This window comes from Carettochelys insculpta, chromosome 10 (assembly GCF_033958435.1).
Source record: "Carettochelys insculpta isolate YL-2023 chromosome 10, ASM3395843v1, whole genome shotgun sequence".
Taxonomy (NCBI): Eukaryota; Metazoa; Chordata; order Testudines; family Carettochelyidae; genus Carettochelys; species Carettochelys insculpta.
This window is the reverse complement of record NC_134146.1, coordinates 1-15,015: the sequence shown is the minus strand read 5'-3', so window position 1 is coordinate 15,015 and position 15,015 is coordinate 1. Positions and strand designations below refer to the sequence as shown.

Here is a 15,015-nt window from a genome sequence, read left to right as displayed (position 1 = left end):
TTTTGTTTGGTGAACCCCAGTTCTTGTGTTATGGAAAAAATTAAATAACCTTTTTCTTATTTATTTTCTCCACACCACTCATGATTTTATATACCTCTATCATATCCCCACTTAGTCTCCTCTTTTCTAAGCTGAAAAATTTCAGTATTTTTAATCTCCCTCATATGGCAGCTGTTCCAAACCCCTAATCATTCTTGTTGCCCTTTTCTGAACTTTTTTTACAATGCCAAGATATCTTTTGGAAATGAAGCAACCACATCTGCACACAGTATTCAACATGTGGGCGTACCATGGCTTTATATAGAGGCAGATATTCTCTGCCTTATACTCTGTGGGTGCATCTACACTAGCCAGCTACTTCGAAATAGCTGGCACAACATCGAAATAGCACATGTCGCGTCTACATGTGCTGTGCGCTATTTCGACGTTGAAATCGATGTAAGGCGGCAAGATGTCGAAATCGCTATTCCTATCCGAAGATGGGAATAGCTCCCTACTTTGACGTTGAACGTTGAAGTAGGGTGTGTGTAGAAGATCCGCATCCTGCTACATCAAAATAGTGGGTTCCTCCATGGTGGCCATCAGCTGAGGGGTTGAGAGGCACTCTGTCCAGCCCCTGCAGGGCTCTGTGGTCGCTGCGTGCAGCAGCCCTTAGCCCAGGGCTTCTGGCTGCTGCTGCAGCTAGGGGTACATGCTGCGTGCACAGGGTCTGCAACTGGTTGTCGGCTCTGTGGACCTCGTGCTGTGTAGGCCGAGTGTGTCTGGGAGGGTCCCTTTAAGGGAGCAGATAGCTCTTGCCCCAGAAGGGCTAGTGCAGCCTGTGACTCCGTCCGCAGGCTTTTCTGGCCCCTTATTTCGATGGAGAGAGCTTGTGTGTGTGTGGACACTCTGCATTTCATTCCAGGGCATCTCCTTTCGACGTTCCCCGTCACTACTTTGATGTTGAATGTCGATGGCACTAGCTCTGGAGGATGTGTAGACGATATGCATCAAAGTAGCCTATTTCGATGTTCTTACTTCGAAATAGGCTACTTCGACGTAGTGTGCTAGTGTAGATGTAGCCTATGGCTGTGTCTATGCTTGAATTCCTTTTTCAAAAGAGGTATGCAAATGTGGGAAATCAAAAATTCAAATGAGGTGCAGATTTGCATATCTGGCACCTTATTTGCCTATTATTTCAAAATAGCTTCTTTTGAAAGAAGAAAACCAGTGTAGACACTGCTCTTTTGGAAGTAAACCCCATCTTTGAAAGAATCCTTCTTCCCTTTTTTTATGGAAAGAAGACGGGGTTTACTTGCGAAAGAACAGTGTCTATGCTGGTTTTCTTCTTTCGAAAGAAGCTATTTTGAAATATGCAAATGAGGTGTCAGATATGCAAATCTGCACCTCATTTGTATTTTGATTTCCCTCATTTGCATGCCTCTTTCAAAAGAGGAATGAATGTGTAGACACAGCCTCTCTTTTTAATGATTCTGAGAATTCTGGTTCATTTGTTTGTGTGTTTGACTGCTGCTGCACATGGAGTGCATGATTTCAGAGATTCACACTCACTAATATTCCACTATGAGGTTTGGCCAGGCTTTAGTAGCTGAGGGCTACTGGCTTGCTATCAAAGATGGCACTGAAATTCTTTACTTTGTCTTAAATCCATCATAGTGTTTCACCTCGCTTACTTTGTCTAATCCTAAATATTAACACATACAAAGATTCCCCTTGTTTTTTCTAGTCTGAAGGTGATGCCTTGAGTAAGAGCCATAATCTTTATTTTCTGTTCCAGTGAAATCTTGCTATGTAAGACCTGCTCTGGCAGCTCTGGAACCAGTGGCCTGGAGGGAACTGAGACCTCACATAATCCTACACTAAGAGCAGTGAAGGTCAGTACAGTCCAAGCCTTTACTGCAGTGCATGGGGAAGTCCTAGGTGGCTTTTTAAGGGTTATTTAGCAATGTGAGTTTCAGTGGGAGCAGACTCTTCTAGCAGATGTTTTGCTCTTCTGTATTAGCTTCCATCAAAGACTCTCAAAGCACTGTACAAACTGCCAGTACCCCTGTGAAATAGGAAAGCTCCCCTTTATTTTACAGATGATGAAATGGAGGCAAGGAAAAGCTGTGCTCCACCCAAGAGACACCAGATCGGTGGGGAACAGAACACAGATCACACTACTTTAATCACAAGACCAACCTCCCTAGCTGATCCACAAAGCCTCATACACATGTCTAGGGCTACAGTGTGACATACTAAGAAAATAGCAAGCTTTAGAGGTCCACTGAACTTAGTACACAGTTCCATGCACTTTTGGTTAAGGGAAGCTACCATACAGCCTGGTATAGACCAGAGGTGAAATTTTGAAAAGCTCTTCACAGAATGTTACCTGAGAAGCACGTATTGTAGGACTTCTCTTCGTGGAGACCACCACACTTACTACCACATCAGCAATTACAGGGAGGACAGCTTGTTGCCTACCCAGTATTCACTCCAAAGCTTTAGCCAACAGGACCAGAAGAGACCACCATGCTAATCAAGTATAATGTACAACCTTCTATGTAACAGCCCTGCTCTGTCTTAGGTTCTAGAGAGTCTAGCATCACCTTTTTCCCAACTAGCCCACCGACTGCTATATTAACTTCATGAAATAACCAGCTTCTTTATTCTCAATGACAGACATGCTTGACTAGAATTGATTCTCCTTGTGGCTACAGTAGAATTATTACTCCACCATAAACCAGTGTCACTTGGGAGAGAGTCAGGCCTATTGGCTGGGTCTACACATGCCCCTTCCTTTCGAAAGGGACATGTTAATGAGCAGGTTCAAAATATGCTAATGAGGCACTGCAATGAATATGCAGTGCCTCATTAGCATAATGGCAGCTGCGGCGATTCGAAAGTGCGGCTTGTGCTGCCCGTGGAGACGGGACATTCCGAAAGGACCCCCCCACCAGTTTTCGAAAGCCCTTCTTCTTACCTGGTGTTTAATGTTTCATATTCGTGTTGGGAAACTGAGTAATCTGGCCCTATTCTGGCTTCCAGGTTGTGGAAGAGTCTATTGGGAATGACACAATCCTGAATAAAGAGGAGTTGGATTCTCTCCTGGGTGAGGTAACAAAACATTTCATCTTCTCATCTCTCTGATTTTATTTTATGCAAGACGATAGTCCATACTCTGAACCGAGCAGTTCCTATAGCTTCTGGAATTTACAGGCACTCCACACACCGCTGTTTGCAAAGGCTTCCCACACAATCCAGACCTAAAGGCAGCTGTGTCCAGGTGCAGTGAAACCAACATACCTTCAGTAATCCTGATTGCCCTGAATGGGCAAGCCTGTATCAGTGGGTATTTCTTATAACCTAAATGTGCCATCAAAAACCGCTGATGGCAAAAGGTATAGGTTAGGGCTCTTGGGAAGCAAGGGTACAGGCTAAGGCATGATCAAAGTCTGACCAGGCCATTTACACCTAAAGTGTGTGTGTGTGTGTCTGATTTGAAATTGGTGCCTGTAGGAGTCCTGGGACGCCCAGCCCTTGGCCTAGGGCGGGGCGGCAACCAAAAAAGAGTTATAACCCTGGCCCAGCCCTCAGTCTAGGGCGGGGCAGCAGTTCACAGTTGTAACACAATCCCAGCCCAGCCCTCTGTTTGGGGCGGGGCAGCAGTTCACAATGGTAACACAGTACAGGCCCAGCCCTCCGTTTGGGGCGGGACAGCGGGGCAGCAGCACAAGGGTTTGAGCACGGGCCCAGCATGGGCTTGCCCTGTCAAGGAGGGGGTAGGGCGTCACAGGCCCTCCCACTCCACTGCGACCCGGCCCGGGGGGTCACTCACATACAACCACGGCAGTGGGGATCCAGGCCACAACACACTGCCATGGGTTCGGGAGCGTCGTTCCCCGGGCCACTTCCTACCTCTACCTCCACCGGGGGAAGGTCCCAGTCCATCTGGTCAGGGGGTCCTGCAGGGTCATTCTCCTCCAGATCGTCCACCTTCGGGGGCTCCGGCCAGTCGCTCATGTTGATGTCATTGGGATAGTCTGGTGGCGGTAGCATGGTGGGCCCAAGGCAATTCTGGGCCTGGGGGCTGAAGGGGTCCGCCAGGACTCCGGGGCAGGCTGCTCCTGGGGCCTTGTGGTCGCTCACCCTCTCTGGTCTGGCTGCATCCGGGGTTTCCTCCAAGGCGGGGTGTCTCCACTGGCGTGAGGGTCCTGGCAGGTCTGGGAAGTCCAGGTAGTCCCCCTGGGGCATCTGGATCCGTGGTTGATCTGGGCTGCTGGGGGCTTGCTCCTCCAGCCCGGCTGGGTGGTGGCAGGCCCTCTGCCCCTGGCACCGGGGAGCTCGCACAGGCCCTTCCTCCCTGCCCGGAGGCCCAGGCTTTAATGGGTCCCAACCCCTGCCCTTGGCCCTTCTAGCCCTAGGCCCCACCCTCTGAGGGGCGGGCCGCTGGTGTTCTGGCTCCGGGCCCGCCCACCAGGACCTCTGTGCAGCCTCCTCTGCCTCTGAGTCAGCAGGAGGCCATACTGACTCACTACAGTGCCCATGAAAGTGGGGACAGAGAGCAAAGGCAGGTCTTACACAGCCTGCTGGATAAAGTCTTCTAATCCTTCTCTCTTACTGCCCTTATGAATCTCTTCCTTTGCTTTCCTGAGATACAATCCTAGGGCTGAAAGGGACCTCAGGAGGTGATTGAGTCCAGCCCCCTGCCTAGAGCAGGATCAACACCAACTAAATCATCACAGCCAGAACTTTGTCAACCTATGAGTTTTAAAACCTCCACCACCTCTCTAGGGAAAGCATTCCAGTGCTTCAGCATCCTCCTGGTGAAATAGTTTTTCCTAATATCCAACCTCCACCTCTGTAACTGCAGACCATTTCTCCTTGTTCTGTCATCAGTCACTACTGAGAATAGTCTCTCTCCATCCTCTTTTGAGCCTCCCTTCGGGAAGCTTAAGGCTGATAACAAATCTGCCCTTACTCTTCTCTTCTGCAAACTAAATAAGCCCAGGTCCCTCAGCCTTGTCTCATAGGTCATGTGCTCCAGCACCCTAATCATTTTCATTGCCCTCTGCTGGACCCACTCCAATGCATCTACATCCTTTCTATACTGGGAAGCTCAGAACTGGAGGCTGTACTCCAGATATGGCTTCACCAGTACTGTATAGAGGGGAATAAAAACTTTGCTAGGTCTGCTGGAAATGCTCCTCCTAATCCACACCAATAAACCATTAGTCTTCTTGACTACAAGGGCACACTGTTGCCTCATATCCAGCCTCTCATCCACTGTAATCCCCAGGTCATTTTCTGCTGTACTACTACTTAACCAGTCAGTTCCCAGCCTGTAAAAATGCTTGGGATTCTTCCGTCCCAAATGCAGGACTCTGCACTTGTCCTTGCTGAAATTCAGGTTACTTGTGGACCAATCCTCCAATTTGTCTAGGTCACTCTGGACTCTATCCTTACCCTTCAACATATCTACTTCTCCCACTATCATAGTGTCATCTGCAAATTTCCTGAGGGTGCAATCCTTTCCCTCATCTAGGTCATTAATAAAGATGTTGATCAATACTGGCCCTAGAACTGATCCCTGGGGCACTCCACATGAAACCATCTGCCAACCAGATGTTGAGCCATTGATCACTACCCATTGGGCCTGACCATCTGGACAGTTTTCTATCCACCTTACAGTCCATGTATCCAATTCATAGTTTCTTAACTTATGGGCAAGAAGCTTGTGGGAGACTGTATCAAAAGCTTTGCTAAAGTCAAGGTATATCACATCCATTGACTTTCCCATGTCCACAGAGCCAGCTACCTCATCATAGAAGCTAGTCAGATTGGTCAGGCATGATTTGCCCTTAGTAAATCCATGCTGACTACTCTTGATCACTTTCCCCTCTTCCAAGTGCTCCAAAATGGATTCCTTGAAGATCTCCTCCATGATTTTTCTGGGGACTGAGGAAAGGCTAGTCAATAGTTCTCTGAATAGTCCTTCTTTCCTTTTTTAAAGATGGGCACTATATTTGCTGTTTTCCAGTCATTTGGGACCTCTCCTGATGTCCATGAGCTTTCAAAGATAATGGCCAAAGGTTCTGCAATGACATTTGCCAATTCCCTCAGTACCCTTGGATGCATTAAATCCAGACCTGGATTTCTGTACTGCTAGTTTTCTCAATAGCCCTTAACCTGTTCTTTCCCCCACCATGGGCTGCCCACCTCCTTCCCATACTCCATTGCCTAGTGCCATAGTCTGGGAGCTGACCTTGTCTGTGAAGGCAAAAAAAGCATTGAATACTTCAGCTTTTCCCACATCATCTGTCACCAGGTTGCCTCCTTCATACACTTTCCCTGATCGCCTTCTTATTGTTAACATGTCTGTAAAAACCCTTCTTGTTACCCTTCACATTCCTTGCTAGCTGCAGTTCCAATTGTGCTTTTGTGTCCCTGATTACTTTCCTGCATTCTCCAGCAATATATTTATACTTCTCCTTAGTCATCTGTCCAGGTTTCCACTTCTTATATGCATCCCTTTTGAGCTAAAGCTTGCCAAGGATTTCCCTGTTAAGCCAAGCTGGTTACCTACCATACTTGCTTTTCTTACTGTGCATCGGGATGATTTGTTCCTGTGCCTTCAACAAGGCTTCTTTGAAATATTGCCAGTTCTCCTGAACTCCGTTCCCCGTCATATTAGCTTCCTAGGGGATCCAGTCCATCATTTTTTCTGAGACAGTTGACATCTGCTCTTCTGAATTTAAGGGTCTGTATTTTACTGCTTGCCTTTCTTCCTTTTGTCAGGATCCTGACATCTACCATCTCATGATTGATGCAGCCCAGGTTACCACCCACTTCTATTTCTCCTACTAGTTCTTCCCTGTTTGTGAGCAGCAGGTCAAGCTGTGCATGGCCTCTGGCCAATTCCTTCAGCACTTGTACCAGGAAGTTATCCCTAACATTCTCCAAAAAACTTCTGGGATTGTCTGTGTGCTGCTGCATTGGTCTCCTAATAAATGTCAGGGTGATTGAAGTCTCCCATGAGAACCAGGGCCTGTGATTTGTTGTCTGAAGAAATGCTTGTCTACCTCATCTACCTGATCTGGTGGTCTATATCAGACACCAATCACAGTATCACCTCTTTTACTTCCACCTCTAAGCTTAACCCGAAACTCTCAGCTGGCTTTTCTCCCTCCATATACTGGATCTCTGAGCAATCATACTGCTCCCTCACATACCTTGCAACTCCTCCTCCTTTTCTCCCCTGCCCGTTCTTTTTGAACAGTTTATACTCTTCCATGACTGTGCTCCAGTTATGCGAGTCATCCCACCAAGTCTCCATTATTCAATCACCTCATACTACTTTGTGCCAGTCCCTCTAATTCTTTCTGCTTGTTTTCCAGGCTTCTTGCATTTGTGTACAAACACCTTAGATAACTAGTTGATTGGCTTTTCTCCTTTTGAATGAGTGGTCCTTCTTTGTGGTACCCTCCTCCTTTCCCACTTACCTCAGGGCTTGTGTCACCATCTCCTGATGAACCTGGTTAAAAGCCCTCCTTACTAGGTTTGCAAGCCTGCTTGCAAAGACGCTCTTTCCTCTCTTTGTTAGGTGGATCCCATCTCTTCCTAGGAATCTTGCTTCCAAAACAGAATCCCATGGCTGAGGAAACCAAAGCCCTTTCTGACACCACCTACGCAACCACACATTTACTTCCACAATTTGATAATCTCTACCTGGCCCTCTTCCTTCAACAGGGAGGATAGATGAGAACACCACTTGTGCTCCATATTCCTTGATCTTTCATACCAGAGTTACATAATCTGCGGTGATCTGCTGAAGGTCATTTTTTGCTGTGTCATTGGTTCCTACATGGAGAAGTAGGAAGGGATAATAATCCAAACGTTTGATGATTTTTGGAAGTCTCTCTGTCACATCCTGGCTACGTCTACACGTGCAGCCAACATCGAAATAGCTTATTTCGATGTTGCGACATCGAAATAGTCTATTTCGATTAATAACGTCTACACGTCCTCCAGGGCCGGCAACGTCGATGTTCAACTTCGACGTTGCTCAGCCCAACATCGAAATAGGCGCAGCGAGGGAACGTCTACACGTCAAAGTAGCACACATCGAAATAGGGATGCCAGGCACAGCTGCAGACAGGGTCACAGGGCGGACTCAACAGCCAGCCGCTCCCTTAAAGGGCCCCTCCCAGACACAGTTGCACTAAACAACACAAGATACACAGAGCTGAGAACTGTTTGCAGACCCTGTGCCTGCAGCATAGATCCCCAGCTGCCGCAGAAGCAGCCAGAAGCCCTGGGCTAAGGGCTGCTGCCCACGGTGACCATAGAGCCCCGCAGGGGCTGGAGAGAGAGCATCTCTCAACCCCCCAGCTGATGGCCGCCATGGAGGACCCAGCAATTTCGACGTTGCGGGACGCGGATCGTCTACACGGTCCCTACTTCGACGTTGAACGTCAAAGTAGGGCGCTATTCCTATCTCCTCATGAGGTTAGCGACTTCGACGTCTCGCCGCCTAACGTCGAAGTTAACTTCGAAATAGCGCCCGACGCGTGTAGACGCGACGGGCGCTATTTCGAAGTTGGTGCCGCTACTTCGAAGTAGCGTGCACGTGTAGACGCAGCTCCTGGATTCTAGCTCTTGGTAAGCAGCAAACTTCCTGAGATGCTAGGTCTGGATGGCAGATGGATGATTCAGTCCCTCATTAGCCCACCCATCTTTGTCTCTTAGGTGTGATGGTTGTAGAATCCACATCCTGAAGACTGTGTATCCCATGTCTTCCAGTCAGTTTGGTCTTCTTCTGATTCCTCCCTTGAGAGGTCTCTGCCCCAGCATCCTCCACCGTAGTACCCATGCAGACAGCCTGAAAGCAGTTGTTTACCTCCACTGGAGTTGGAGATACCTGAATTGGCTTTCTCCTCCTGGAGGTTACATACTTCCAATTTTCTTCCTCATTTTGTAGTGCCCTAATTGTTTGCTCAGCCTGCTGTGCCTGCAGGACTAAAGCTGCCATCTGCTGAGGAAGTCTTCTTCTCTGATGGACCAGAGGGTTGATAATTGGACCTCAAGCCCTTTAACCTTTTCTTCTGAGATGGTGACCAGCTTGCACTTTGTACAGACAAAATGCCTTGTATCTTCTGGGAGGAAGACAAACATGGCACATGCAGTGCAGGTCACAACAGCTGACTTGTTGCTATTGATTTTTTCCCTTTCCTAGGAGAGTTCTCTCAGACTTTTTTAGTGCTACCTTGAAGGTCAGAAGAGAAACAAATCTTAGGAAAGAAACCGATCGATATGGGGCTCCGGCTCCTCCTCCTACTCCTACTACTATCTGTTTGCTGGCCTGTTTGCTGCTCGCAGTGTTCACTGAGGTTGCCTTCTTAAAGGCTGCTGCTGGCTTTGCCTGGCTCAAAGCCTGGCCTCCAATCCAATCAGCCCTTGAAGGCCCACCTGGAACAAAGCACTCCCAATTCACAGTTTTCAAACTTATCAAACTGCCAAACACACTTTCAAACTGCCCCTCTTTTCAAACTACCAAACAAATGCTCACAGACAAACACTGGATATTCAATCCACCAGCTCACAACACAGCCCTCCAAAAGCCACATTTACCTGAGCGCCTCTTGGATGTTTCCCAGGCAAACTCCCTGTTGGCTGGTAGCCTGTTCAATTTCAACTGTCCAATTCTTGCCTTTGTTTTGTCTTCCAGAGTTCTTTTGATGGGATCCTGCAGTGGGCATTCCAGAACATGTCTCGTCCACTGTCAGATACTCACGGATTTTTCTCCTAGCACCTGTTGTGATTGTGGACATGCCATACAGAATTGCTGCCCTTTATACTGTGGAATTGACACTAATTATCTGTAAACATCTGGTGCAGACATTTTGGGGTATACAGGATTTGCACATGTTGAATCCCTGTTCATTTACAGCCATTTTAATTTCTTTAATACAGTGCTTTGCTGGTTTCAACTTGATTTAGTGAGGGACTCATGGTTGACGGTCTTAAAAACTTCACTTCCTTAATCTCCAAAAGATTGTATAGCATCGCTTGGTGTTTTGTTTCCTAGTGACCTTTTCTTTACCTGTTGCATTCACAAGCTATTGACTGATAAATGTTTATTTGGTTTATCTCATAGGAAAATAATTTCAGTGTTGGTCAGGTTTTTGCAGTTTAGTTTATTCCTTTATATAGTTTGTAGCTGTGTTCTCATATCCATTATAAATGAACCTGTCTGCTCCTCTGAATCTGAAATAAAAGATCTGGGGACAGACAGTCTGTGCAGGACAATGGCCAGTCTGTCACAGAGGGCGGACAGGCCAGCACCAGGGCTGGAGCTGAGGGCAGACAGCCAGGACACGCCAGCACCAGAGCTGGAACTGAGGGCAGGAAAACCTGGGCAGGCCAGCAGCTTTCAGCTAAAGATAGGGGAATTGGAGTAGGGGGAGACAACATGGGCAGGCCAGCAGTAGGGCTATGAGGAGAGAGCTTGGGCAGCCAACAGCAAGGCTGGGGCTGGGGGCAGACAGCTGGAGGAGGCCAGCAGCTTTTCAGCTAGCTGCAGGGGCCTGAGGGAAGAAAGGCAGGGCAGGCCTGCAGTGAGCTTGGGCTGAGTTGAGGTAGACTGGGTAGGTCAGAAGAGGGGCTAGCGCTGAGGGCAGACAGGCTGGGCAAGGCAGCAGCTTCTTAGCTGGTCACGGGGCTAGTGCTGGAGAGAGAGAAGCTGGGGGGCCAACATCAGGGCTGGGGCTGATGCTGCTGGGGAGACAGCCTGAGCAGGCCAGCAGCTTCTGCACTGGCTGCAGGGGGCAGGGTAAACATCTTGGAAAGGCCAGCGGGAAGCTGGGAGGAGACCAGAGGTGAAAGAAAGGTGGTGTGATCCAGTGTGTTGCTGCAGAGGGAGGTGTGCTGTGAGGCTTGCACTGCACTCTCCCAGTCTGGCTCCCAGACCTCCTTCTTCAGGTTGGAATTGGTGGCTTCATGCACACAGCCAGGTGAGGCAGGCAGATGTGAAAGGGACGAGGTGGGGGCATTCTGGGTTAGGGTTAGGGTTAGGGTTAGGGTTAGGGTTTAGGGGGTTAGGGTTAGGGTTAGGGTTTAGGGTTAGGGTCAGGGTTAGGGTTACGGTTTAGGGGGTTAGGGTTAGGGTTGGGGTTAGGGTCAGGGTCAGGGTCAGGGTTAGGGGTTAGGGTTAGGGTTAGGGGTTAGGGTCAGGGTTAGGGTTAGGGTTAGGTGTCAGGGTCAGGGTCAGGGTCAGGGTTAGGGTTAGGGTTTAGGGTTAGGGGTAGGGTTTTTTTTTTTTTTTTTTTTTGTTTTTTTGGAGCATATGCTTCAAAACGTCTCTCAAAAAATTCTGTCTGAATTGTTCTGGGCCTGGAGCTTCAGGCACCTCAGTCCCCTCCTTAATAGGGCCCTGGGCACATCCAGTGCCCTCTCCCCTGCAGCAGCTCCAGCGCCGGCTGCTGACACGTCCCCTCCAGCTGTGTGTTGAGGGCGCCAGTCCGGGAAATCTTCTCCCCCAGCTGGTGGCATTTTCCTCCCCCCTCAGCCCGATCTCCTGGGCCAGCTCTCCCAGCCGTGCCAGCAGGAGGCACTCTTGTTCAGCTAGGAACTCCCACGCCACCAGCTGCCTCTCCACGGCCGTCTGCCGCCGGGGTGCGCAGAGGGGCCGGGCTGGCCACGGGGAGAGGGACACAGGACATGGGCTGTTGCACGCTGCCCGGGGCTTTTCATTCACAACTCAGCCGGGCCTAGCCAGCTAGCAGTTCTGTAAGAAGGCAGCCCCAGCGACTCCTGTGAGGAGCAGCGAACAGGAGCAGCTCACAGGCAGCTCGCCTTTGGGAGAAGCCACATACCTGTTTTCACCTTTCTTGTACGGGGTTTCTCTTGTGCCCTCCAAGGCGGCACTAGAAACAAATAAGGGATCTCTGTCAAGGGAGAAATGGAGAGTGACATGGCTGGGGAGAGCTCTGTTGTTGTGACCTGCGTAGCATGTGCCGTGTTTGTCTTCCTCCCGAATGATAGAAAGGATTTTCTCTGGCCCAAGGGTAAGCTGGGAGCCATTTTAGAAGAGAAGGTTAAAGGACTTGAGGCACAAATCCCAACCCTCAGGTCCATCAGAGAAGGTGAAGACTTTCTGGATAGAAGGCAACAGATAATACTGCAGGTACAGCAGGCTGCCCAAAACAAGGAGGAGAACTGGAAGCGTGTTACCTCCAGGAGGACGAGAAAACCAGTTCAAGTCTCTCCAATTGCCATGGAGTTAAGTAGCTGCTTTCAGCGTCTCTCTGAAATCACAGAGCAGCAGCTTGGGCCTTGCAGAGCTGAAATCACAGGGTTCTGCCTCAGGGCAATCCCCAGCAGTGTGATTGCTAAGGGAGGGACGATGGCAGTGGATGAGAACAGGGGGTTGCTGCCGAGGTGTGTGGTTGACACCGGTTCTGCGGTCCGGTGGTCTGATGGTGTGAAGAAGTGGGTCTGTCCCACCAAAGCTGACAGAATAAATTCGGACCTATTGGATGCCGGGGGAGTGGGCGGGCGTAGCCTGCCCACGGCTACAAGGCCCCTCTCACGATGAGAGGGGACCCATTAAAAACAGCCCGGTTCCAAGTAAATACGGGGGACAACGAAAGAAAAACCAGGAGCGGGAGTGAGGGTCAAAGGTTTAAAATGAGGGAGCCAGAGGGGGACACCGAGCAGAGGACCCCGGACAGCGCCCACCGTTCCTCAAAGGCGTCCAGGGAGTTGGTGGACGCCGCCCAGAGGAACTCTGCTCGGATTCGTGAGCGGAGGGAGGAACGGAAGCAGGCCCCACAGTCGCAGGTCACCCCCCCTGCCAGCCTCCTCTCCCTGGTTTTGTAAATGGCCATTTTGGCCGTGGCCAGGAGGAGGCTGACGAGGAGGTCCCGCGACTTTGTGGGGCCACGGATAGGGTGTGAGAGGATGAGAAGGTGTGGGGAGAAGTGCAGCCAGAACCTCAAGAGGAGGTTCTGGAGGAGCCGGAAGAGGGGCTGCAGCCTGGCGCACTCGATGTAGATGTGCGCCAGGTTCTCCCTCGTGCCGCAAAAGGTACAGGTGTCCGGGATGGGGGGTGAACCGCGCCAGGTACATGCCCGTGCTCACTGCTCCGTGGAGGATTCTCCAGCTGATGTCCCCGGCGGGCCGCGGGACCAAGGTGGAGTAGAGGCCGGCCCACCGGGGCTCCCCACCCTCCGATGACGGCAAGAGGTCCCGCCATTTGTGATCGGGGCGGGACACAAGGGTGGGGAAGTGGAGCGTGTGAAGCACGAGCGCGTACAGAAGGTGTTGAGGCGCGGTTCGGAAGGGGACCGGCTGGAAAGTGTGCAGCCGGCTGAGGTGATGGGGGGGAGCGGGGCGGGCAGGATCGCGAAGCCGGGGGCCCACGAAGAGGTCCGGAGGGCTAGGAGTGGGAGGGGGGCGGGGTGCACCCTCTCGCAGGACCTGGCCGAGGTAACTGTGAGCGGTGGAGGGCAGGGCAGCCTTCACCTCCCGGAGTACGAGACGGGGGGAGCGTAGGTCGGAGAGCCCCATGCGCCGGGCGAGCGCCGGGGCCTCCATCCAGTCCCCCCGCTCGTAGTCCAGGAGGTCTCCGACCCTGGTGATTCCACCTAGGACCAGCCTCCGGCGCACCGTGCGAGACTCCGCCGCCTGCACACGAAGGTGGGGGTTGTGTAGCAGGGGCTCCGCGAGGAGGTCTTCTCCCACGGTGGCCCCTAAGGACCTGGAGGCTGCGAGCAGCCGCCAAGTGCGGAGGAGGTCCTGGTAGAAGGCCGGTAGCTCCAAGAGGCCTCGCGGATGGTCTCTGCAGGATAAATAGAGGAGCTGCCGGTCGTATCGGAGCCCTTGGTAACGGCGGAGGAAACCGTGCGCCAGCGTGCTCCACGCCGGACTATCTGCACTGTTGGTGTTGAGAAGCCTCTGCAGGGCCTGGAGGCGGAAGACATGGACCTGAGTGCGCGTGCAGGTCAGGCCCTGTCCTCCCTCCTCCGGGGGGAGATGGAGTACCCCTGCAGGGACCCAGTGCAGTCCTGGCCAGAAGAACTCCAGGATTGACCTCTGGAGCTGGTCCAGGAACCCGGGGGGTGGGACCAGGGTGCTGAGGCGGTGCCAGAGCATGGAAAGGAGTAGTTGGTTCAACACCAGCGCTCTCCCTCGGAGGGAGAGACACTGGAGTAGCCCTGTCCACCTCCGCAACCGCTCAGCGACCCTGCTCTCTAGGCCTTGCCAGTTTTCCGGCGGAGAGGGATGCGTGGCGGAGAGAAAGACACCTAGATAGAGCAGCGGACCCGCGCTCCACTGGATGGCCTGAAGCGTGGGTGGGAGGCGGCTCGTCTGCCAGCCAGTCCCGACCACCAGGCCAGAGCTCTTGACCCAGTTGACCTGGGCGGAGGAGGCTGCCGAGTAGATAGCTTGGCAGGCCTCCAGACGTGCCAGGTCTCCCGGGTCCTGGACCACGAGGAGCACGTCGTCGGCGTACGCCAACAGGACTAGCCGCAGCCCTGCCTCTGGAAGCGCCAACCCCGTCAACCTTCGCCGAAGGAGGCAGAGGAAGGGCTCGATGGCCAGAGCGTACAGCTGTCCTGAGAGCGGGCAGCCTTGTCGTACTCCCCGTCCGAAGCTGACCGGAGCGGTCAGGGTCCAGTTGAGCTTGACCATGCACTCCGAGGCAGCGTACAGCACCCGGAGAAACCCGACGAAGCGGGGTCCGAAGCCGAAGGCCTGCAGGGTGCCCAGGAGATACCCGTGGTCCACCCTGTTGAACGCCTTCTCCTGGTCCAGGGACAGGAGGGCGAACGACAGGCCGTCCCTACACCCAAGCTCTAAGAGATCCCGGACCAGGGACAAATTATGCAGGATGGTGCGGCCCGGGACGGTGTAGGTCTGGTCGGGGTGGACCACGTCCTGCAGCACGGACCCCAAGCGACGGGAGATGGCTTTGGCAGTGATCTTGTAGTCCGTGCTGAGGAGCGAGATGGGACGCCAGTTCTTGAGGTCGCG

At 51.8% G+C, this 15,015-nt stretch overlaps 1 protein-coding gene across 1 annotated transcript in view; it reads left to right on the top strand.

The window, feature by feature from the left end:
* Positions 1-9,787, top strand: part of AIRE (autoimmune regulator) — a 57,880-nt gene extending 48,093 nt beyond the window's left edge. Inside the window, exons 14-16 of the mRNA XM_075004581.1 lie at positions 1,778-1,874; positions 3,028-3,096; positions 9,707-9,787. Coding sequence (XP_074860682.1) covers positions 1,778-1,874; positions 3,028-3,096; positions 9,707-9,787 — 247 coding nt within the window. The remainder of the gene's footprint in view (positions 1-1,777; positions 1,875-3,027; positions 3,097-9,706) is intronic.
* Positions 9,788-15,015: the final 5,228 nt, after the last annotated feature.